We start from the raw sequence: 23,594 nt of genomic DNA, 5'->3' as shown, positions 1-23,594 counted from the left end.
TGTCAAGGCAAATTATTGTGAGACGTATCAAGGATATCTCTGAGAACCTGGATCTTCAGTTAAAAAATAAAGTAAGCAATTTTGCATGTTTTTCACTGGCACTCGATGAGAGTTGTGATGTCAAAGACACAGCCCAGTTGATCATTTTTATTCGAGGTATCACCAAACATTTTGAGCTCACAGAAGAATTGCAGTCAATGAAACTTACGACAACTGGAGAAGACTTTTTGGAGGCAATAAATAAGTGTATCTTAAAATTAGGAGTGGAGTTGAAAATATTGGTGAATGTGACCACCAAGCCCAAATCTGACAGGCAAAAATGTTGAGTTACTGAAAAGAATTCAAGATCAAGTCAAAGAAACAAACCCAGAAAAGAATATTGTTTTTCTACACTGCATTATCCACCAAGAGGTCCTCTGTAAGTGTTCTAAAACTAAGCAATGTCGTGGATACAGTTACGAAAGTGGTCAACTATATTCGAGCAAGAGGATTAAACCACAGGCAATTTATAACTCTGCTTGAGGAATTGGAATCCGAGCACACGGATGCTCTGTATCAGACGAATGTAAGATGGCTTAGTTTAGGAAAGGTCTTGAAGAGTGTGGGAACTGAGAACAGAGAATTGGCTCTCTGATTGCGCATTTGCCGTTGATATCATGGGCCACATGAATGAACTGAATTCAAAACTGCAACAGAAGGTGGCCTTTATGCACGATTTGTATTGCAGTGTCAAGTTATTATGACAAAATTATTTTATCGCATCAGATAGGAAACAGGCAGTTTCCAGCTTTGCAGCAGATTACTGTTTCCGATAAAACCCTTAAAAAGTATATTTCGTCACTATTTGACTTACATGCCGAATTTTCTCACCAATTCCAGGATTTCAGGTTTCTACTGCACGTGTGACCCAGGGTATGTCTCCAACACGGGAGAAGCTACTTTCAACACCACAACAACTCGCTGTGAAGGTAAAGGTTTGACTCTCCCTCTAGTCAATCCCAGAGCAATGGCACACATGGCCACGGGGGGAGAAAATTAGAAATGAATTGGACACTTTTTTAATTGCAAATATTAACCCATAGCACATTCGTTCTTTGGATGAAATATTAAACCAAGGTTCTGTCTATGCCTGTTCAGATGGATATTAATGATCCCGCGGCACTATGGGAAAAGAGAAGGGAGTTTCTCTCTCCCAGTGTCCTGGCTGACAATCCATTCGATAAAACTGGTCATTCATTCCAATGGTTGTTTGTCGTACACCAATCAGCTGCCGCATTCATCCACAAAACACATAGTCACTGCACTTTACAGTAATTAAGTGAAGCTCTTTGAGATCAATGACGTGATTAACTATAAATGAAATGCAAGAATTACTATTATTATGATTATCATTAAATTGTATGATTTTTCATATGAATATGATTTTATTTTTAAGCTTTTTGACATATTTCAAGCCTATGTATATCAGTTGTGTGCAATGGCTAAATTAACTTCTGGGTTAAAATCAGCCCAAAGGTTGCAGTTCCTTGTCCCTCTCCAGCACCCTCTACTGGTTAGTATGTGTACAGCAGCCAAACAAGGGGAGGTCATGCTGAGCCTTTGCATGTTAGAACAACAACAAAATTACATTTGTATAGCGCCTTTCATGTCAGGAGGACGTCCCAAGGCGCTTGATAGTCAGTGTTACTGACCTGAGCTGGGGGTCAGGATTGGGGAGGGTGGAGGGCAGGGTGGGAGGAGGGTGATAGAAGAAAGGACGCACATTACAATATTTATTATTTCAATTTCAGAAGTCAATTTTAAACGCTTCTTTGACTTCAATTTTCCAAACATCTCCAACCTGTCGGTGAACAATTCTTTATCAGTAAGTTATGATCCACAAGCGACATTAGACAAGCTAGGGGGTTCTTCACCCTTCAGAGGAGTCATTATAGAGTGGACAACATTTTTTATGGGATGAAAGAGTAAACCCAGAACGATGTTTTCAGAGACAATAAGTTACAACATTTCAGCTGGTTACGCCACGTCAAGGCATGGGGAAAAGGCAAGTAAATGGTACTGAAACGATTGACAGTAATATTAGTTATGATAGGTACACTGCAATTATACGAAGTGTACTCCAGTTATATTTGTTATAATAGTTATACTAGTTATATTAATTATACTCCACATCGGAATTGGAACTCACACTCCAATACAGTGCTGAGTTGCTGTAGGTGCCTTCCTTCGGATGAGACGTTAAAACAAGCGTGTGCCTGTTCAGGGGGGACGTTAAGAATCCCGCATCACTACATGAAAAGAAAAGGGAGTTTCTCCCACTGGAGTCCTGGCCAACAATGCCCCCAAATAATATCAGCCATTCACTTCACGGCTATTTGCGGGGATATTGCTGAGCTCAAATTGACTGGCGCTTTCGCCCACAAAACACAGTCACCGCATTTTACAGTAAACTCTGTGAAGCACTGTGAGCCAGCCTCCTGACGTGAAAGGCACAAGGATTATTATAATTATTTCATCACTTCAAGCTGCAGTCTAATGCTATGTCATTCCAGACAGTCACTCACTCTCTTCTCATCCACAGGGTAATGTGAAGTCGGCAGACCAGATTGTGAGCAGCAGGGAGCATTGGGAGCCATTAGATCCCAGAGCAGACAGACTAAAGCCTCAGCTTTCCTGGACGCAGTGGCAAGCTTTGTGATGTCAATTTTCAATGCATCCAATGGAAGAGTGTCAAAAATATCCCAAATATAGGTAAATACACACAATCACTACGCTCTACAATATATACAATACGCTCTGAGACATTACCCCTTCCAAAGGCACTGTATGTTGTTTTTTCAATAATCTTTATAATTCTTATCGTCACAATGGAAGGCCGTCCCAAAGCACTTCACGGGATATACTGTAAAGTGTAGTGACTGTGTATTTTGTGGGTTAACGCGGCAGCCAATGTCATTTACAACTTGTGATTCCAAATCCCTAATATGGGAGCTTGAACGCAGAACCTAATGACTCAGAGGCGAGAGTGCTACCACTGAGCCAGGCTGACACACTTGGTGTTTGGGAGGGGATTACAGAGTTTATTAGGGGAAAGCCAATTGACCCCCATTTTCTGTTCACTTTGCCAGATATTGAACTGCGGGTTGCTCCAAAGAATGTCTCTCTGAATGAGTTGCTAACATTGAACGTGAAAGACATTGCAATGAGCATTTTTGGAGGACTCTAACTGCAGGGAACCAATCTGGTAATGTATCTGTGGCTTGACTACACCAACTCACTGTTTGCCAGACTTCCCAGCTCTTCCCTACACAAGCTGCACACCATCCAGAACTCTAGAAATCTAGAAATCCGGAACTCTAGAAATCCAGCCCATGTCCCCCATCACCCCCATCTTCGCTTGGCTCCACTGGCTCCCCCAACAACCCAGCAGATTTTAGGGCTTTCGCTAGCAGTTAACAAAAAACGAGTGAGAAGAATCCCTGCTCCCAAAGACTAGATGTTGCTAATGGCACTTCTTTCAATGTATATCTCTTTATGATAGACAACCCTGCTGTTGGATTCATTCCCTACAGCAACATGGAAAGCATTCTGGATGGGTCTTTTGATGACGGAGAGAATGAAATATCAGCAAAATATCAGCTAAACTCAAGAGTAGTAACAATCGTAAGCAATAAGAACGTAACTGAGCTCACAGAACCCCTCAACTTTACTTTGGAGCTCAAAGAGGTCAGTTTACGGCAACTTGCATTTACACAGTGCCCTTCATGCAGGGTAACATCTTGGAGCGCTTAACAGTGGCAGCGCTGCCTTGTTTAGAGGTGCCGTTTTTTAGATGAGATGACTTCCCTGTCTGTATCTGTCCCGGAGCTATTTGAAAATAAATAGGAGTTTCTCCCTGTGTGCCGGCCAACAATCCTACAGTCAAATCAGTTACTCACTGCCTGGCTGTTTGTTGGATGCCGCAAATTGGCTGTCACGTTCGCCTACAAAACACAGTCAATGCACTTTACAGTTTATCTTGTGAAATGCTTTGGGACATCCTTCCGACTTGGAAGGCACTGTATCAAATCCAAGCACTATTATTAATTTTATTTTTTTTCTTTGAGAAAGGAAAGGGATCGGAACAGAAAGCCATGGTGTGTCATGTCCAAGGGACACGGCTGGTCTACGATGGGCTGCCGAGTGATAAACTCCACTAACAAACACAGCTCGTGTGGCTGCACTCGGCCGGGGAGCTTCGCCATTCTCATGACACGTGGAGGTGAGGCGCGTTCGTACGTCAGCGCCTTGGGACACTGTCGGGAAAGGTGCTATAGAAATGTCACTTGTTGTTGTTGTCTCAGCCCAGAACATTGACAACCACATTCTGCTTCACTCACCATCGCTCTCACCTCTGAGTCTAAACCTTGTGGGTTCAGTTCTCACGGCGGCATTTGGAATCCATTTAGACGGGGCTGACGCTCCCGAGCGGCGCTGGGGGTCGGGGGGCGAACTGCCCTTCGGATGAGATGTTAAACCTCACTCCCGGTCCGCGGCTGTTCAGGTGGATGTTGAAGCTCCGGAGGCCCTGTTGGAAAACACAAGGGAGTCTCTCTCTCTCTCTCTCTCTCTCCGGGTGTCCTCGCCGACAATCCCCCAAATAAAATTGATCAGACACTTTGTGATAGAATATTTATACTCACCGAATAGCCTTCCTAACAGCCGTTGCGGCCGCGACACAGCGCGTGAGGTGAGGGCGGGCGGTCGGTCGGTCACAGTGACTCTCACCGCCTGAGGGAGTGAAGGCGGCGGAGCTCCAAATGAGCGGGAAAGCGCGCGGGGCAACGGACAGCTCCAGCGGCGCGAGGCTGCGGGCGGTGCGCATGCGCGGGGGGACCAGGACCGCGCGGGAGAGGGAGAAGCGCCTCGAAGCTCTGCTTCGCTCACGTGTCTCGCAATCTCCGTCCTCACCTGTTCTGCCGAATGACTCAGAGGGAAACCCGCACAATCCACGTGAACCTGTCTGTGAGCCGTTCCTGACAGAGCTGCTGTTCCTAACAGGAATATCCCGGACTAGCAACAAGGCATGTGTGTGGGTCTGTGTGATTGTGTGTGTAGTGGTGTGTGTGTGTGCCTAAAACTTTTAAATAATTTAATGCGTTTAAATCTTTCCCTTCACAGGAGGTCGTGTCTCAGATACTTAACAATAATAATAATAATAGTAATCCTTGCATTTGTTATAGTGCCATATCACAACTTTGAAACGTCTCAAAGCACTTCACAGAATATCCTGTAGAGTTAATTGACTATACACCTGACTGTCCTGATGTGAAAGGTGTTATACAATTGTAATTCGTTGTTGTTGTATATTTGTTGGCATAATGTGTCTTTGTGTGTGTTCAGGAATGTGTGTTGAGAAACATGGAATTAGGAATGGGTGGAAGTGCGTTTGACCGACACAAACATGACAGATGTATGACTTGCAAAGTTCTCTTTCAGACCAGATGTGGGATCATTGCCTGAGCCTTACATTACCTGTTCCTAGTGGCTTTCACTTGGATGTTGCTGGATGGGCTGCAGCTCTTCCTCCTGGTTAGAAACCTGAGCAGAGTGAAGGTTTCGCGGAGCCTCACAGCTAGAGAGATGGGTCTCTACGCCTTTGGTTACGGACTCCCTGCTGTCATTGTGGGCATTTCTGCAGCTGTGAACCCCGGAGGCTTTGGGTCTGGGTGAACCTTTAATGCCCATCTGAACAGGGCACAGACGCAGAGCTCGGTTTAAGGTCTCATCCAAAAGATTACACATCTGACAATACAGCATTCAGGACTTCACTGAAGTGTCAGCCAAGACTGAGCTCAAATTTGCACCTTTCTGATCCAGAGGTGAACACACTACCCAGCCAGGCTGACAAAGTACGCGGACAATTCCCTCCTCTAATTGGAGGGAGAGAGAGCACATTCCATTCCAGACACAGGGAAATTTCCAAGCACAGTGTGGTTTGGATAATCTTAAGCATGGCGATGGGTTCGCGCTAATATACACACACACAAACACATACACACACACAGGGGAAGAAAGAAAAGAATGTGTGCTTTGGGAATGTGGGGCAGCATTTCGGGTATATGGAAAGGGAACCCACAATCCATTTCGCGAGGGAAAGGCCAAAAAAGACATTCAGAGGCTGTTTGAGTTTCTGGAAAAAAACAATGTAAACAACGTAAAGGTTGGGAGAGTCGAAATCTGGGATATGAAGGGGTTGTTGGGAAAGTGAGGATAAGGAAAAGATGGAAGGGATACAAGAGAAGTCGGGTGGGCGTGCGTGGGACAATGGGCTCACAGAAGGATTTGGTGTGGATAGAGATAGATAACTGCCTCCCTGGCAGAAGTTTTCTGTGCAAAAGGAAGTTGGTGTTGGTGGGAACCTGCTTGAGAGGAGCCTGCGAACAGGAAGAAATGGCCGCGTATGTGTTGCAGGAGTGCACATAGGCACAGAAGGTGTGGACGAGGTTGGGAGACTTTCTGGAAAAATTTGTAGGAGCTGACTGGATGGCCAAAGAGGACATCATTTGGGAGCGCGAGGAAGCTCTGCCTCGCTCTCTATCACGTGAGATAGAGAGAGATCGTAATATAGAGGGACAGAGTGCGACAGAGAAGTGTGTGACATAGTGAGAAATAGTGTGAAAGGGCGAGAGAGAGGGAGGGAGACCAAGATAAAGAGTGACAGAGTAAGAGAGTGACAAAGTGATAGAGTCAGAGAGTGATAGAGAGAGAACGCGTTGACAGAGGGAGAGCGTGAGAGAGTGACAGTGTGTGATGGAGAGAGAGAGAGAAGGAATGCGACAACAGAGTAAGTGCGAAAGAGTGACAGAGCACGAGTACAACATGGCGAGAGTGATGGAGAGATCGCGACCCCTCCCCCTTCTCTGTGTGACAGTTGGTTGCGCGCGCCGCCTCAGTCAGGCGCTCGAGCGGGTGGACGGGCGGGCAATTGGCGCGCGCTGCGTTCCGATTGGTCGCGGCCCTCGCACCACGTGCCGACTGTCGGCCAACCCTTAGCCCGGGGTGGCGGGAAGCCTATAAAAGAGGCCGGCGGCGGCGGCTCGGCGTTCAGTCAGCGGGGGAGGCCGTCAGCTGTGTGGTCTGTTATCTCTCTGTCTCTGTTGGACGGAGCTTTACAGCGGCCTCTTTCTGTATTGTACCGTCTCCCTCCTTCTCCTGCCGCCGCCGCCACCACCACCACCGAGCGTCCTCGACAACCTCCCCTCAGCCCCGCCGAGCAGGTCTCACACACACACACAAGAGGCCTCTCCTCTCCACAGCCAGCGCGGCTAGGCCTCAGGCCTCCCTCTCTTTATCCAGGGCCTCGGCCTTACCCCCTCTCCCGCCCGCCCTCCCTCCCTCGCGGCCCAGGAGGCTTCCCCGCCGGGGCCATGGCCAAGGTGCAGGTGCTGAACGTGGTGGTGCTCGACAACCCGTCGCCCTTCAACAATCCCTTCCAGTTCGAGATCACCTTCGAGTGCATCGAGGACCTGCCGGACGGTGAGTGACTGAGGGGGAGAGAGAGGGGGGGAGCCCGGGGGGGGGGTCGCCGGTGGGGGAGGAGGGGCCCCGGGGGGGAGTTTATGAGGAGAGAGAGAGAGAAAGAGGCCATTTATTATCATGTGGCGACTCGGGGCCGCGCGCGGGAACCGCTCACCTTCTTGTTGAGCGGGTTTTTTTGGCGCGTTTGTACCGCCCCCTCTGTCCGTCTGTCAATCACCCCGTGGGTGGGGGTGGGTGGGGGGTGGGTGGTTATTTGGGGGGTTAGAGGACCTGGTTGGCTGAGGGGAGCTGGGGGCATAGTACACTGTTTATATATATATATATATATATATATATGTCTAAGTGTGTGTGGGGGGCGTTGGTGCAGAGAGGGAGGTGGGAGATGTCATATTGTGTAGATTGGCTGCTGCATTCAGCTACACACCAAGTTTACCATCTTGGGCCTCTGGCAGCAATCATTTGTTTTCCCTCATTTGCAACTGTTGGAAAGAGGAGGGAATTTCTCCCCAGCAGACAGTCCTCATTGTAAAGGTGGTAAACTTCATTGGCGGTTTGTGCAACGTTATGCACAAATTCACAAATGTGATGTTTTCGAAGTGCTCAATCAATTGCAAAGGTAGTGGGGCTAGTATTCGCTCAGAGCGATCATAATATAAATCATCTTTGCATTTGATATGGCACCTTTTGTGTCTCGAAGTATTTGTAGGCATACACAACTGCCTGTTTGCAATCCTTGTATTTGATATAGCTCCCTTCGTGTTGGAAGGATGTCTCTGAGCACTTCACAGGATTTCCTTGCAAGTGTCGTGACTATCAGTGCAGGGGGAGTACTGAGGTCCTGTTGACTAAGGTTCTGTTTTTCAAATAAAACATCAAAATTGGGGTCCTGTTTAGGTGGAGGTTGATGTGAGGTGGATATTGCATGACACAAGTCAGTTTCTCATGCTATCCTAACCCAGCAACAACAACAAGATTCCATTTATTGAGCGCCTTTCATGTCGGGAGGACGTCCCAAGGCGCTGTACAGTTGGGTCAGGACCCGAGCAGGGGGGAAATGGTCAGGGTGAGGGGAGGGAAGGGAGGGAGCGAGGAGGGGGTAGAGAGTCGAGAGGGGAGCTGAAGGCACTCCATTATATTCATTTATCTTGTAGTCGTGTGTGAAGAGCACTATATAAATGCAAGTTGATCTTGTTTGTGTTTTGCCCACAAAACTTTAGACGTGCTTAGTTTTCCTATTTTGTGCAGTTCTGTTTAAAGAAGTAGCATGGATGAAAGAAGACTTGAGGAGTTTTTAACTGTCCCCTTTGTAAAAGTTAAATAAATCCATGACCCTGCGGTGAAGTAACAACTGACACAAATCTTCAATCAGTTAATGTTTATCAATATAAGTTAGTTAAATAATGCATATCAAAGCTATACGTTTAATTAAATCAAAGACATGCTCACAATAGGTTAGTAAAGTTCACTGCAGTGAATTGATCAGACCAAATAAAGTGGCTTTGATGAGGAATTGCCTTGTTAATCCATGTTGATTGTAGTATATCCCTCTTTTCTCTATTATTGACTGTTAGGTACTCCATTTCCAAAACTGGCCATCAGCTCCTTGTAAATATCTTTTGTCAATCTTCTCCTGTTACCAATATCCAATAATTGTCAACATTCCTCACCTTTATCAAGATTCCAGCAGTTTGTTTTAAACATCTGAGAAAGTCCATTTTGTAGCCAACAACAGTCTTATCAATGATGATGTTGAAGCTTTGTGTTCTGTAAACATGCTCTCATGTTCCACAGCTGCAGTTTTTCTGAAGAAACAGGTCCATGAACCTTTGCAATTTTTCTTTGGTCAACTCAAGCAACTCAGAATTCTGGCTTGCTTACACCGTTGTGTTTTGCAAAGCTAACCCCTTCAGCTCTGAATATGATTACTTAGTGCATTGAGACATTTTGATGGGTGCTAAGAATGCTCTTTGGCCATTGATAGCTTTGCCACAACATGGATTTAAATGAATCTTTACTATTTTTCTTTTCAGATCTGGAGTGGAAAATCATCTATGTTGGTTCTGCTGAGAGCGAGGAGCATGACCAGGTGTTGGACTCGGTGCTGGTGGGACCTGTCCCTGCTGGCCGCCATATGTTTGTGTTTCAGGTCAGGCACATTCCTAGCAAATTAAAGCGGGTGGGCACAGACTTTAGTTGAGTCATTTAAACAGTTCTTGAAATAAATGTAACAGTGATTAGAGTTATTGATTAGATTGTTTTGATCTAATTGTGAAATGTCACTGGCATGGAGTTTTGCTATTGTACGATGCCATTGAAGGAAACAGCATCTGTGTGAAGTGAGATTTGAAAAGTTCTAGACAGTGGGTTTGAATTTGAGTGCTTTTACTGCCCTCCTTGTGGTCCATAAAGCTAATCCCCTCAGTGCTTAATAGGCAAGTCCTGCTGTCTTGAGCCTTTGAAAAGCCTGTGAGGTCCTTTTGGTGCTATGATAGCAATGTTGGACTTCGTCTTTCTGGTCTGAACATCATGATCACTTAGCATTGATTAACATTTTTTTGAAGGGATTCACCCACAAAATATAGTCCGTTCACTGTACAGTATATTTTATGAAGCGCTTTGAGACGTCTTGAAGACGCAATGGGGTGCTAGGTTGAATGCAAGGATTATTATTGTTGTTCCCTGACCTCTAAACTGGTTGTTTTTGGATATTCCAGGCTGATGCCCCGAATGCAGTGTTGATTCCCGATGCAGATGCAGTGGGTGTGACTGTGGTGCTGATCACCTGCACGTACAGAGGCCAGGAGTTTATCCGGGTGGGATATTATGTGAATAATGAGTACACCGATCCCGAGCTAAAGGAGAATCCACCAATGAAACCAGATTATGCCAAGGTAGTCAAATTGACCAAATGCATTTGTAATATTTTCAGATGCTTCAGGTGACAGATGAATTTCAATATGAAGAAATGCGAGGTAATGCATTTTGGTAGAAAGAATGAGCGGAGGCAATATAGGCTTGTAATACAATCTAAAGGGGGGTAAAAGAACAGAGAGACCTGGGGGTGCAGGTAAATGAATCCTTGAAGGTGGAAGGACAGGTAGATAAGGCTGTAAAAAGGGCATATGGGATACTCGGCTTTATAAATAGGGGCATAGAGTACAAGAGTCAGGAGGTTATGATTAACCTATATAAAACACTGGTTAGGCTTTAGTTAGAATACTGCCCAGTTCTGGGCACCACACTATAGGAAGGATGTTAAGGCATTGGAAAGGGTGCAGAGGAGATTTACGAGGATGGTACCAGGAATGAGGGACCGTGATGATGAGGAGAGGCCGGGATTATTGTCATTGGAGCAGAGAAGGTTACGAGGAGATCTAATAGAGGTCTTCAAAATCATGAGGGGATTTGATGGGTTAGAAAGGGACAAACTGTTTCCACTGATGGGTGTATCGGTGACTCGAGGCCACAGATTCAAAATAGTCTCTAAAAGAAGCTGAGGGGAGGTGAGAAGAATTTTTTTCACGCAGTGAGTTGTTCGAATCTGGAACGCATCGCTTGAAAGGGCAGTCGAGGCTGATTCAATAACTACTTTTAAAAATGCGGTGGATGGGTATTTGAGGAGGACGAGTTTGCAGAGTTATGGGGAAAGGGCCGGGGAGTGGGACTGACATTAATTGCTCTATTCAAAGAGCCGCACAGACTCGATGGGCCGAATGGCCTCTTTTTGTGCTGTACGATTCTATGATTCAATGAATATCTGATACTTTGGGTGATGTTTATGGCATTTGGTCATAGCTGAAACGGCACAGACACCACGTGTATGTCACAATGCTTTTGTTCTGTCTGTTGCATTTTGTTTCTACCCAAATAGAAATGCCACATCAGTGTACATACAGCTGATACAATCCAGATGTATCATACCTGCATTTACATTTGGAGATTATGTTTGAATTTACATTTATAATGCTATTATGTGAAGCATTTGTAAGATTATAGAACATTTGTATTCAAATGCACTGAAATCTGCTGAACATTGTTGCAAATTGCAATATTTTCAATGGATGGCAGTGTCGGTATAAAGATCTCACAGATTACATATTGATTGGATTAGATGTGTGCACCGCTGATGCTCTGTCACGATAATTGGCGATAAAGGTGTCTCACCCCCAGTGGTGACTTCCAAATGCTGTATCAAATGCAAGTATTATAAACTGCATTGAATTCTAAACCATGGCTTTTTGTGAGACATTGCTGTGTACAATTAGGCTGCTCCATTTGCCCTAGAAATACTTTGGTACATCCTCCTGATATGAAAGGCAATTTCCAAATGCAAACATGATCATTATTATTCTCTACTTTCAGCTTCAGCGGAACATTCTGGCCTCCAATCCCAGAGTTACCAGGTTCCACATCAACTGGGACAGCACAGGCGAGAAGACGGAAGATATTGAGAACGTTGACCCCAGCACAAATTCCATGCTTCCTCCAACCTGTACTCCCCTCAAAGGCCACGGAATGGCAGGAAACGCCCTGAACATTGTTCCTGAAAATTCAATGGACTGCATGTGAAACTGGATTTAAAAAGGCTTGCGTTTCTGGAGAATGACCTAGGGGGAAAAAACATATCCAGAATTTAAACTTTTCAAGTTGTAATTCTGCAGGGTTAATTTTGAGTTTTCATCTTCAGAATTGCATAATTCTCAGGAGGCATTAAATCAGTGAGGGGGGGGGGGGTCGGAGAAGAGCAAAGGGAGGTCAAGGTGACAGCATTGCAACTAAGGGCCACACCAGCCACGATGGCCCCCGACTCTCAGATGCACTTGATGTCTGTTCAGGTGGGTTGTTTGCCCAACGTGAGCAATAATGATGCTTATTATCAGTAAACATTCTGGGATTACAAAACCAGTTGGTGCCTATTGTAAACTAGCCACAAGTACGAGGTGTAACTTGGGATGTATGTTGTTTTGTAGATTGTGTGTTTTCGCTAGGTTGTGGTTAATTCCAGCAGGTGGGTGTGCTGGAAATCCAGTTTGTGTTTGTTTCTGGACAACGCCTTTCAACCTCTCACTGGTCCAGCTCTCTGCAACTTCCAACATTCGGCCACTTGGAATAATCACGGCAGCAAGATGGGCAACAAGTCCCTTGGTAACTAAGCCTGCGGAAACAAGTATCCACATGGCACTGGGAGAGGGATTTTTCACTTTGAAGAACTAGCCAGCAGTCTGAACATTCCACTGTACCACTCTGCCAGGTTCAAACAGGGAAACAATGAGGTTTATTGTCACCGTGTCAGCTGTTTGAACATCAGTACTCTGTGCAGCTGTCCAGTTTTCAAGATTAATGCAAAGTGTTGTGACTTTATATCGGTGGTATTTTGTAAATCGTAATTTAAAACCGAATGGTGTTGAGTTTTGAGGAATAAGGGTGGGATAATGTTTACAAATTATCTGCCTTTTATAAAGTCTAAATCCAAGCTCATCTGTTCAGAGTAGTATTTGTTTAAAAAAAACTTCCCCGCTCAGTTTTATAAATGTTAAAATTTACCTAGATTAGTATCGTTTTTGCGATTTGTGAATAAAAGCACTTGTAAATGTAGTTGTGTGATCATTATTTCTCCTGTAATATTGAGCCCTTGCCAGAGCTGGTGTGGGCTATCTTACAGTGTCCTAAAATGCTTCATAGGTTTTATTATGAAATAACTATTTGTCATATCATTGTCCAACAAACAGCCATGCAGTCAACAACCAATTTTTCAAAGAGTGTGATTTTTTCATCTACATAAACAGGCAGAAAAGAAATGGACCTTTTTTAACACCTCACGTGAAGGACAGCACCTCCAACAGAGTAACATCAATTCATTCCCTAAAACAAATTTTCTTGATATATGGCATGAATCAAGAAGAGACTGGAAACGTGCTGTTGGTGGCACATGGATTTACTGAATTGTGCCAATAATAATCCTTGCAGTTTTTGATACAGCGCCTTATGTTGTTGAGGCGTTTTAAAGCACTTCACAGAATATACTGTAAACTGAGTTGACTGTTCTGTGGATGAAATGTGGCGGACAGTCACGTACGGAAGTACCACAGACAGTGGTGGATCAAGTGATCAAATTACTACTTTTTGGAGATTATGACTCCTGGAAAGTGCAACCGGGTTCTGACTTACTGCCGTGTAAACAGGTATGTGGGGTAAGGTTTTGCCCGGCCTGGGACCCACCCCACACCCCCTCCCCCCCACCACACTGCCTGCCCCACACCCACTAACCCCCCCACACATCGCCCTCCCCCCCACCCCCCAAGCTCTCACTGTCAGGGATTGTGTCCCTGAGTCTGTGGCTTATTTGTGATTGTAATGAGGGCCACTCGCCAATAGGGAGCGAGGAGCGCGTCAATCAGTGGGGGCGGGACGTTGGGGCGAGTGGACCAATGAGGAGGAAGAGCAGCGCGTCAATCGTAAGGAGGGCGGAACGTTAGGGTGATTGGACCAATGAGGAGGAAGAATAGTGCGTCAATCATAGGGAGGGCGGGGCGTTCGCCCCATCTAACCAATAAGCTGAGAGGAGGCGGGGCGACGTGACGCGGGGCTGTTGCTCAGTCTGAGGAGAGAGGGAGAGGGGGAGGAGCGGTGACCGGTTCCGGCGCCCAATCAGCGGTGAGTTGGCGGTACCTCGGGCCGTGTGAAGGCCCCGCGGGATTGGGCGGGAAACGGGCCTCGGGCCGCGAGGTGGGGGAGAGGCCTGTCAGCTACGTCACTCACTCGGAGCCTGAGGCTCAGTTAGCAGCGGTTCCTCACTCAGAGACACCCCGACACCCCCACATACACCCCCCCGTGACCCCCCCCACATACACCCCACCCCCGACACCCCCACATATACCCCCCCCCCCGACACCCGACACTACTCCCCCACATACACCCCACCCCCCACAGACACCCCCCACGGACGCTCCCCCCCCCCCCCCACCGACAGTCTCTCCCGCCCACCCTTTGATTGACGCACTATCCGTGCTCCCTATTCGTTAAGCGGCTAAAAGAGGGCGGGAGCTATGCGCCACGGTCTCGCCCCCATCAGTGATTGACCAATCGCAGCCGCGAGCCGCCCGTCCATCAACCGCCGCCACCCAATAGCGAACGTCACCAGGAGCGTCAATCAGCCGGCGCTGACCAACCGTGGGTGGGAGGCGGGACTTCCTGTTTGTGGTGAGGGGGCGGGACCGGCCGTAGTGTCTGAGGCGCCGCTGGTGTGAGAGGCGGAGAGTCACCGGCGGGAGCTCGCGGGCCGGGAACGGGAGCCAAGCCTCGCCCCCCCCCGGCACCGCCCCCCCGGCACCGCCCCAACCCAACCCTACCGAGCCCCCGCCTCGCCCCCGGCCCCGGCCATGGGCAACGCCGCCACCGCCAGGAAGGGCGGCGAAGTGGACAGCGGTGAGTGTCCACCAACAGCCATCACTGGGGCATCACACACACACACCACACCCCCCCCCCCACACACCCCCCCCCACACACACACACACATCCCCCCCCACACACACACACACACCCCCCCCCACACCCCCCCCACACCCCCCCCCCCACACACCCCCCCACACACCCCCCCCCCCCCACACACACACACCACACACCCCCCCCACACACACACCCCCCCACACACACACACACACACACATCCCCCAACACACACACACCCCCCACACCCACACACACACCCCACACCCCCCCCCACACACACACCCCCACACACACCCACACATACACACACACACCCCGACACACACCCACACACACACATCCCCCACACCCCCCCCCACACACACCCCCACACACCCCCACACACACCCTACACACACACACACACACCCCCCCCCCACACACACCACACACCCCCCCACACCCCCCACACACACACCCCCCACACACACACATCCCCCCACACACACACACCCCCACACCCACACCACACCCCCCCCACCCCCCCCACACACCCCCCCCACACCACACACACACACCCCCCCCACACCCCCCCCACACACCCCCCACACACCCCCCCCCCCACACACACACACCCCCCCCACACACACACACCCCACACCCCCCACACCCCCCCCCACCCCCACACCCCCCCCCCCCCACACACACCCCCCCACACCCACACCCCCCCCACACACACACCCCACACACACACACACCCCCCCCCACACACACACACCCCCACACACACACACACCCACACCCACCCCCCCACACACACACCCCCCACACACACACCCCCCCCACACACACACCCCCACACACACCCCCACACACACCCTCACACACACACCCTACACACACACCCCCCCCCACACCCCCACACACCCACACCCCCCCACCCCCACACACACTCACACCCCACCCCCACACACACGCACACCCACACACACGCACACCCCCCCCCCACACACACCCCCACACACACACCCCCACACACATCCTCACACACACACACCCTACACACACACACCCACACACACCCCCACGCACACACACCCCCACACACACACACTCCCACACCCCACACACACACCCCCCACACACACACAGCCCCCACACCCCCCACACACACCCACCCACCCACACACATACCCCCACACACACACCCCCACACACCCCCACACACACACCCCCATACACACACACACCCACACACACCCCACACACACCCCCCACACACACCCACCCACACACACACACCACACACACTGCCACACACACCCACCCACCCCACACACACACACCCCCACACACCCCCACACACGCACCCCACACACATATCCCTCCAACCACCACACACATCCCCCAACCACACAGCGTTTCGCCCACAAAACATACACTCATCTACATTTTACAGTGTATCCTGTGAAGCGCTTTGAGACATCTCAAAGACGTGGTGAGTCCCTGTATCAAATGCAAGGATTATTATTATATACACACACCCCAACAGACCTGGAGAGGGGGAGGAGCTCTTCACCTATCACCCCTGGGGTTGGAGAATGAGGGGCTTCTCATTACACCTATCCCCCCCCATACATACATACATACATACATACTCTGGGGTGAGAAGTCACTCTTTGGGGGTGGGGTTAGAGTGACCATGGTTGCGATGTGTAAGTCACTTGTGTGCAGTGACTGGGGTTTTTGACGTGTGCATCGCACTCTTGGAGTATTGGAGTGATGTGTATGTCAATTTGGGAGTATCAAAGTGATAGGTTTGGGTATATGTAGGTACTCCACACTCTTGGAATATTGGAGCGATTTGGGTTTGTGATGTATAAGTCACTGATATATACGTGTGTAGTGACTGGGGTTTGGGATGTGCAAGTCATTCTAAGACTATTGTAGATCGTTGGGGTTTGGGATGTGTAATACAATCCAATGATACAAAACTGTGCAACGAGAGGTGGGAAATTTAGTGTAATTTTGGTGCAAACAATCTTATTATATATAATTTACCTCCTTCAAGACCCTCCTCTTCGACCGTGCCTTCAATCACCCTCCTTCCCACCCCGCCCAATCCCGACCCCCAGCTCGGGTCCGAAACACTGACTGTCTAGCACCTTGGGACGTCCTCCTGACGTGAAAGGTGCTATACAAATATAATTTTGTTGCTGTTGTTGATTGCCTCTATTGTAAGCTCAATTTTAGTTTGTGGAGAATAGCACAGTGAATACAGAATGACTGGGCGTAGCAGGGTGGGCTGATCATAAATAAATCTGATTGGGGTGGATATGTATGTTGGCTGAGTAAGTTGATCAGCCCTGAAATAACAGCCTTGGTACAGGTCTTGATTGAGAGCCAGTGAGAGCGGTGAGCAATGGATAGGAGTAGATCTGTACACTTTAGAGACCACTGTGCAGTTGGTATCCTGTTGGAAAAGAGTTCATGTTTTCTGTTAAAAAATCACGCTGTCTCGGTTTTGCCCAAGATCCAAGAAAGTGGGTCAGACGATGTCTTGCATGTGGTGTTTGGTCTGTGGGCAATGACTGAGAGGTTAACTTGTGATTTGAAGAACTAATTGTTTGTTTGCTAATGTTTGTTGTGACCAGAGGCTGCAGTGAGCCTTTGAGGGTCAGATCTAAAGCTGCCTGTGTCCCATGGGTACCCGGATGTTACTGTATGCCGGCACACGGGACGCAGAGCCATTTACCTGATGAGTTTGTTTATTGCCCACCTGATGGGCATTTGCACGCTGCTTGCTGGTTTAATGATGTGTGACTGTCTGTCTCAGCCTCCCTGAAAGTTTTGAAGAACTTTGTTGCATAATCTTGTTTTGCTTTAATGAATTGATTGGAAGGCACATGGTGGAGAGGTAATGAGATCATGTTTGAACTGGGGAGGTGTGCTAAAATAGAGAACAGAGTCTATTTATTTATTCATCCTCAGTTGAATCAATATTTAGGTTGTAAAACTTGTTAAGGGATCAAACAAAGAGCAAAAAACTTTTTCACGCTCGTGATTGTTGTGCCACTCAAAGTGTGCTGTGATACTTTTAACGCTGAGACCTATCTTTAACACTATTTAGGAAACTTGAATTACACAGCCAAGAATTGTGTGTGTTGGATTAAGTGTTGCAAGTGATCATGACTATGTACTGCTTTCAAATAATGTTACTTCTTCCAGTGAATCTTTTCAATTTTGAGAAATACTGGTGCTAAGGAACGGGACATTTTCCAGTTTTTGCACTGATTTAAAGCCCCCCCACCCCCCTCCCCGCCATGAGGCATTCCCACTGCATGTACAGCAATGGCCAGATGCTGTCCCACAAAATACTCCCAGGTCAGGTAGTATAAGAGGCAGAGAGAGAGTGATTCTGTACTAACTCATCCTAAACTCACGATGCTGGATGAAGTGTCCCATTGCTGGAGTTAATATAACCCTGTCTTGAAGTGCAGAGAAAATCTTCTGTTTTCATGTCTAATTCACTAATCGCAGATGACGTTTTTTTCCCTAATCGGTTATAACTCTCAGATATGAGGCAGGATTGGATTGGTGTTGCCTGGGTCTGTATTCTGTGATAGTTGTGTCCACACCTGCTCAATGCCATCATCAAAGTTGATCAGTCATTTGAGAACTGGGTTTGTGGAAACTTTATCGATAATGGTGCGTTGTCCACTCTACACTCTGTTAACTCGACTTAATCACAGCCCATAATCTATTTAATGTCAGAGTTGTTTGTTTTCCCGTGCCTGAAGCTGGTATCCTCTGGGCGTGATTGCTGGGTTGCTGTCATTTAAAGCTAAATTAGTCACTTCCAGGTAAACTTACCTGATAGTCAACAGGATACATTTCACTGTCTCCATGAGGTTCAAACAAACATTGGTTTATCTCTGTAACAAGTTTCCAACGCTGACTTGTATCATGGTAACATTTTCATGGTTACAGGCCATTGGCGGCCCAGTTTACCCATTCATCGAGGCAAAGAGCTGCTGCATGGATTTCCAGATTTACCACCCAAAGCAGCCACCTCCAATGTAAGAACTTTTAGGAACTGGAAGGGGCTTTGTTTGGGTCCATCAATTTGATCCTCTTTTCAGTTTCAACCACAACTTTGTCAAAAGCGTCCATAAGTCTTGAAAGTATTGATTAGATTCCGTGCACAGTGTACATAGTAGTAATAAATATTAATGCTTGCATTAGAAATGTCAATGGCTCAATGCACTTGACAGGTTACCCGCCAAGTGTAGTGACAGTTTTGTAGCGCTCTGAGACGTGACCTTGCGTGAGGGGCGCTATATAAGTTGTTGTTCTAGGCAGTCCAATACCTGCAATTCAGATCTCACTTAATGCCACAGTTGGTGTTCGATTGATTGATTGAGTGAGGGAGGGAGGGAGGGATGGATCGATCGATCTGCTTATAGAATCATAATGCCTTGAGCAACTTTCTATACCAGTCTACGCCATAAACAATAAGCATTTAGGTACCAGAGCAGAATGAGCAGGTTCATTACCAGTTCCTATAGTTACCTTTTAATTCCTTACTCCCTCCGTCTCACCAGCACCTACCCATCTACTGCTCTGTGCAAATTCTCCTGCAAACCCTTTGCCTTGCTGCTTCTCTTCCAAAACCTTTTTGAATATCTTGGATCATGTGTTTGGTCAAATATCCTCAGTGCCCATTGACTGTGTGAAGCGCTTTGGGGTATTAGTCCCATGTGAGTGGCAGTGTCGAGCTGCCAGTGGTCGTGGATGGGGCACCATTTTACAGGAAACCATGACTTGATGAACGTGGGTGTTAAACTGAAAAGCCATGAGGATCCCTGCGGGAAGGTTTGAGTGAGTCAGCTCGGAGGCTCAGCAGCACAAAAGATGAAAGGCAGGCACTGCAGAGCGGAATTCACAGGCTATCCTCTCTGAAAGAGATGTTGCAGGAATATTTCATGTGGCAGATATTCTTGTGAAAAAAAGCATTGCCCAAACCACTGAAATATTCCAAGAGTTTGTAATTGGATGTGGTGCACAACAAATGCACATCGTATCAAGGAACATAAAGAAATGCAAATAATTTGAGCCAAATCTCAGCAAAAGCAGTTATAGAAGCAATAATAACAATAATAATCCTTGCATTTGATACATCATGTCTTCGAGACGTCTTAAAGCGCTTCACACAATATACTGTAAAGTGGATTGACTGTAGGTTTTGTGTCCCACAAACAGTCGTGGATTGAGTGACCACGTTATTATTTATATAAATAGGCCGCATTTTATGGAAACAGATATTTGAAATTCACCATTCCAGACTTATTCTGTAGACTTACTATCACTGAGGCTGTTGACTGTTCGAAACCCAAACAAACGGTACAAGGTTTGGGAATTGGGGTCGAAAGCGGTCATTTGTAGAACAGTGTGTTCCAATCAGAAAATAACCGTGATCCATCAGTGGTACCTTGACACAAAGCCTGACGTCACGTTGCTCTCAATGTTGTCAAGATTTGGCCCTGGCAGCCTGCTATTGTTTCACATGCTGCTGCTACATTTTCAAGGCATGAGATTGGTATTATTGCCTGCCTGAAAAAGGTCAATGAAACCTTCTATTTCTTGAAGGAAGCAGTAGGAAAATCACAAGACTTCAGCTGGTGATCACCCACTTAGAAATGCAGGTGAAGAACTGCAAACCTTGTTTGCCTATGAAACTCACAGGCAATGGCTAAGCTCATGTAATGGAGTCATCTAAGCTTCTACACTGGTGCGATGTATCGGTTCATGCAAGGTCTGAAATACTTGGATTTACTGAGCAAAGAAATTCTTGAATTGGACAATTCAGGACACTTATTATTCCAGGGTCTTGCCCGCTAGTTCCAGCCGGCGATATGACAGAATTAGGGTGAATGTTCCCTCAGATCATTGCTTTCGAGCCCCTCGAGTGGACTTATATCTTTGTGTACCTTGTTGAACAACTTCCAAGCATTTTGCGATTTAGAGCAAATCCAGGACCTTTCTGGATAAGCCCATTTCTGAACAGACCTGCACATTTGTTTGTACCTACTGTCACCGACGCCCCCCCCCCCCCCGTTCGGCATCAGGCTCTGCCACTGATAAGCGCTCTGAGACGCTCCCCCGAGTTGTGAAGGGCATTGTGTAAATGGAAGTTGTTGTTAGTGGGGTTACGGACTGCCTGTATCCTCAGTGTTTGTTGCTGGGCATTTTCCGTTTACGTTTCTCCTGTCCCAAGACTCGCTCTGGAATGTCCTACTCCTTATTGTTGTGGAGGCTGAACAGTCATCATGTTTGACACCGCAGCAGGAGAGGAGTAAGCAATTCAGCCCGTGGAGCCGGCAATATTTCATTAGGTCAGGGGAGATTTTTATCCTCCTAATCCCTGACCACCCTCTGTTCCCGAACCTAAACCAATTACAGTTGCTGTCACTAATGTGAAAGGCAGGAATCCGACTCCGGTTAACCTCCTATACTGTACCATCAATTGCTGTACAAAAGGCCTTTTGGAATCAAATCTGTCCGCCTCCTTTTTTGATTTAATCTTTATATGTCCATGGCCCTTGATGTAAGTCACAAATCCCATTCTATATCAAATGTCATACTCTTTTCATGTTTCCTCTGCCTCTTGTCCATTTTATTACTAACCTACTGGCCGCTAAACCAGACAGTTTTAGCACCGTACTTAGTATAATGACTGAGGTAAAGAGTCACAAGATGGTGCAACGATAAGAAATGTTCTGATAATCTTAAGTGTGTAACACGTTGGATCCATCTTGGTAACCTGCTCCAACCTGGGCTGTCTTGAATCGGTGGTGAGTGTTTTTTCAGAGTGACACGGGGAGCATTTGCTCTGTGTGAACCAGTGGGTGAACCACAAAAAGAGACTGGCTCTTCGTTTTGTCCTTTCAAAACTCTTTGAAGTTCGCAGGAGCCATCCTGAATCCATTGCTGCTTTTACTAGAAGCTGCTGTCTACAAAATGCTCTCTACACAGTTTCTAGCTGAATCCTCAGAGCACTGTATTGCCGTATTACCCGTCCGGGGCACTGTGCTACTGTTTGCTTTCTGGATAATGTTCATTGTTGACTGGCACTGTACTGAGAAATGATGTGTGTGTGTGTGACCTCTAGCTACAAGTCTATAAATCCACTACGTGCTTCCACTAAACGAAGTACCTACCTCAGAAATATGGAAGCACTCAAGATATGAACCCACGGTACTACTTTGAAAGTGTGTATACATGTGATTGTTCACTCACCCATCGGGAGAGGAGAGCGAGCAGCAATCTGGTATGAGCACAACTGCTCGAATTTCCGAATCGTGCTCTTCCTGCGTGAAGCCTGTTGTGAGGCTGAGAACCTCTCAATGTCATAGAGTCTGTTCTGCGCCTTGGGACGTCCTCCCAACGTTCCCTCGTCGTGCAAATATAAAATTGTTGTTGTTCTGTGGTTAATCCTGTGGCAATGTATAACCTGAAACTCCTTTACAGATTGAGGCATGAAGTTTGAAAGTTAATTACTGTGGGCTTGGAGATGTATATTCCAGCTGTGTGTGTTTGTGTGTGTGTGTGACTGTGAGTGTGTGATCTATTCTGAAAGGATTTGGCAATGAGTAATGATTTTGGAAATTGTTTTCAAAAATAGCTAGTGACTGGTGGTGGCAGGGGAATGTTTAATATTGTGCTCCCAAGGATTTGAAGAAGCTATTTTGGGTCCAGCTTCCTTCTAACCAGTTATGTTTATATCTTACTCATTGTCCTGGCCTTCCACTCCCTCCACACTCAGCACAGCTTCTTCTTAATGAAACGTCTCAAATGAATTGATAAAACGTAGTGTGGACACCAAGCAGGGAAGTAAAGATTTAAAGGTGTTGATCAAAAACGCAGTCAACATTGTGTCTTTGTAAGATGGTTTGGGATGGAGGGAGGCAAAGTGGTTTTGGAAGAGAGCTCAGTAGCGGGAAGGAGACAAGGAAATGTAAGATTTTTTTTGTGGGTGTGGGTGAGTGCGCACTGCTTTTTTGTAAAGCTCGGTTTGAATATTTTTTTGCTTTTCCCCTCTTACCCGGTCTGCCTGTTCGGGTTTGTCAAACTGGGAATTCCATGCAGCTCACCAGAGGGAAGTCCCAGAGGTAGATTGTTGGAATGGAATGTGCACTCTCTCTCTCCCTCTCTCCCTCTCCCTGAAGGCAAGCATCCTGCTTACCTAATTCTGGAGAGTAATAGGCTCAGGTTGGCCAGAGCCAAGGCTTGGTGGGAGCCCAGAGTGTCTGTTGGGGTAACTGTTGGCGTCCAGCCTTAGCTGGACTTTACAGTTGGACAGTTGTGAGCTGGTTAAGTGTAACTGGCGTATTGTCCAACAGGTGGTGCATGTGTTCAGTTGAGGGAGGGACAGAGCTTCTCGTTTGACTGAACCAATCCGCTGGGTGGAGGATATTGAAATGAAATCCGTATAAAGTTCAGCAAATGCTACTTTTTCGTTTCAAAAACCTCCTCGAAAAGAGAAGCGAGGAAACCTCAGAGCAGGTTCAGGCAGAAGGAAAATATTGTTCCGTTCTGTGGTAAATCTTACTGTGCGCCCGACTTTGAAAGACATGTGTAACTGT

The 23,594-nt window shown here is 47.2% G+C and overlaps 2 protein-coding genes across 6 annotated transcripts in view; both read left to right on the top strand.

Moving 5' to 3' along the window:
* Positions 1–7,090: 7,090 nt before the first annotated feature.
* Positions 7,091–13,116, top strand: LOC103189095 (histone chaperone asf1b-B). Its single transcript, XM_007909376.2, has 4 exons — positions 7,091–7,518; positions 9,552–9,667; positions 10,236–10,412; positions 11,884–13,116. The coding sequence occupies exons 1-4, from the start codon at positions 7,410–7,412 to the stop codon at positions 12,088–12,090; spliced, it is 609 nt and encodes a 202-aa protein (XP_007907567.1). The 5' UTR covers positions 7,091–7,409; the 3' UTR covers positions 12,091–13,116.
* A 989-nt stretch (positions 13,117–14,105) lies between these two features.
* The window catches only part of LOC103189096 (cAMP-dependent protein kinase catalytic subunit beta), a 41,332-nt gene continuing 31,843 nt past the window's right edge, over positions 14,106–23,594 (top strand). The window contains exon 1 of one of the 5 annotated variants that reach the window (XM_042344666.1): positions 14,106–14,175. Coding sequence is in view for 1 of the 5 variants with exons in the window: in XM_042344664.1 (XP_042200598.1) it covers positions 14,901–14,946 (46 nt within the window). In the remaining 4 variants the exon portion in view is untranslated. Of the gene's footprint in view, positions 14,176–14,856; positions 14,947–23,594 lie in introns of those variants that run through there. The other 4 variants (XM_042344668.1, XM_042344667.1, XM_042344664.1 and 1 more) reach the window with 4 other exon arrangements.

Source organism: Callorhinchus milii, unplaced genomic scaffold (assembly GCF_018977255.1).
Source record: "Callorhinchus milii isolate IMCB2004 unplaced genomic scaffold, IMCB_Cmil_1.0 Scaffold29, whole genome shotgun sequence".
In the NCBI taxonomy this organism is placed as follows: domain Eukaryota; kingdom Metazoa; phylum Chordata; class Chondrichthyes; order Chimaeriformes; family Callorhinchidae; genus Callorhinchus; species Callorhinchus milii.
The sequence above is the reverse complement of the archived record's forward strand: the minus strand, read 5'-3'. Positions and strand labels throughout refer to the sequence as shown.

Excerpts from the sequence above, each read along its gene's own strand:
- LOC103189095 (XM_007909376.2), top strand. The coding sequence starts at position 7,410 with ATGGCCAAGGTGCAGGTGCTGAACGTGGTGGTGCTCGACAACCCGTCG. Across the intron at positions 7,519-9,551 it reads CATCGAGGACCTGCCGGACG|ATCTGGAGTGGAAAATCATC; the intron begins GTGAGTGACTGA and ends TTTTCTTTTCAG. Across the intron at positions 10,413-11,883 it reads TGAAACCAGATTATGCCAAG|CTTCAGCGGAACATTCTGGC; the intron begins GTAGTCAAATTG and ends CTCTACTTTCAG.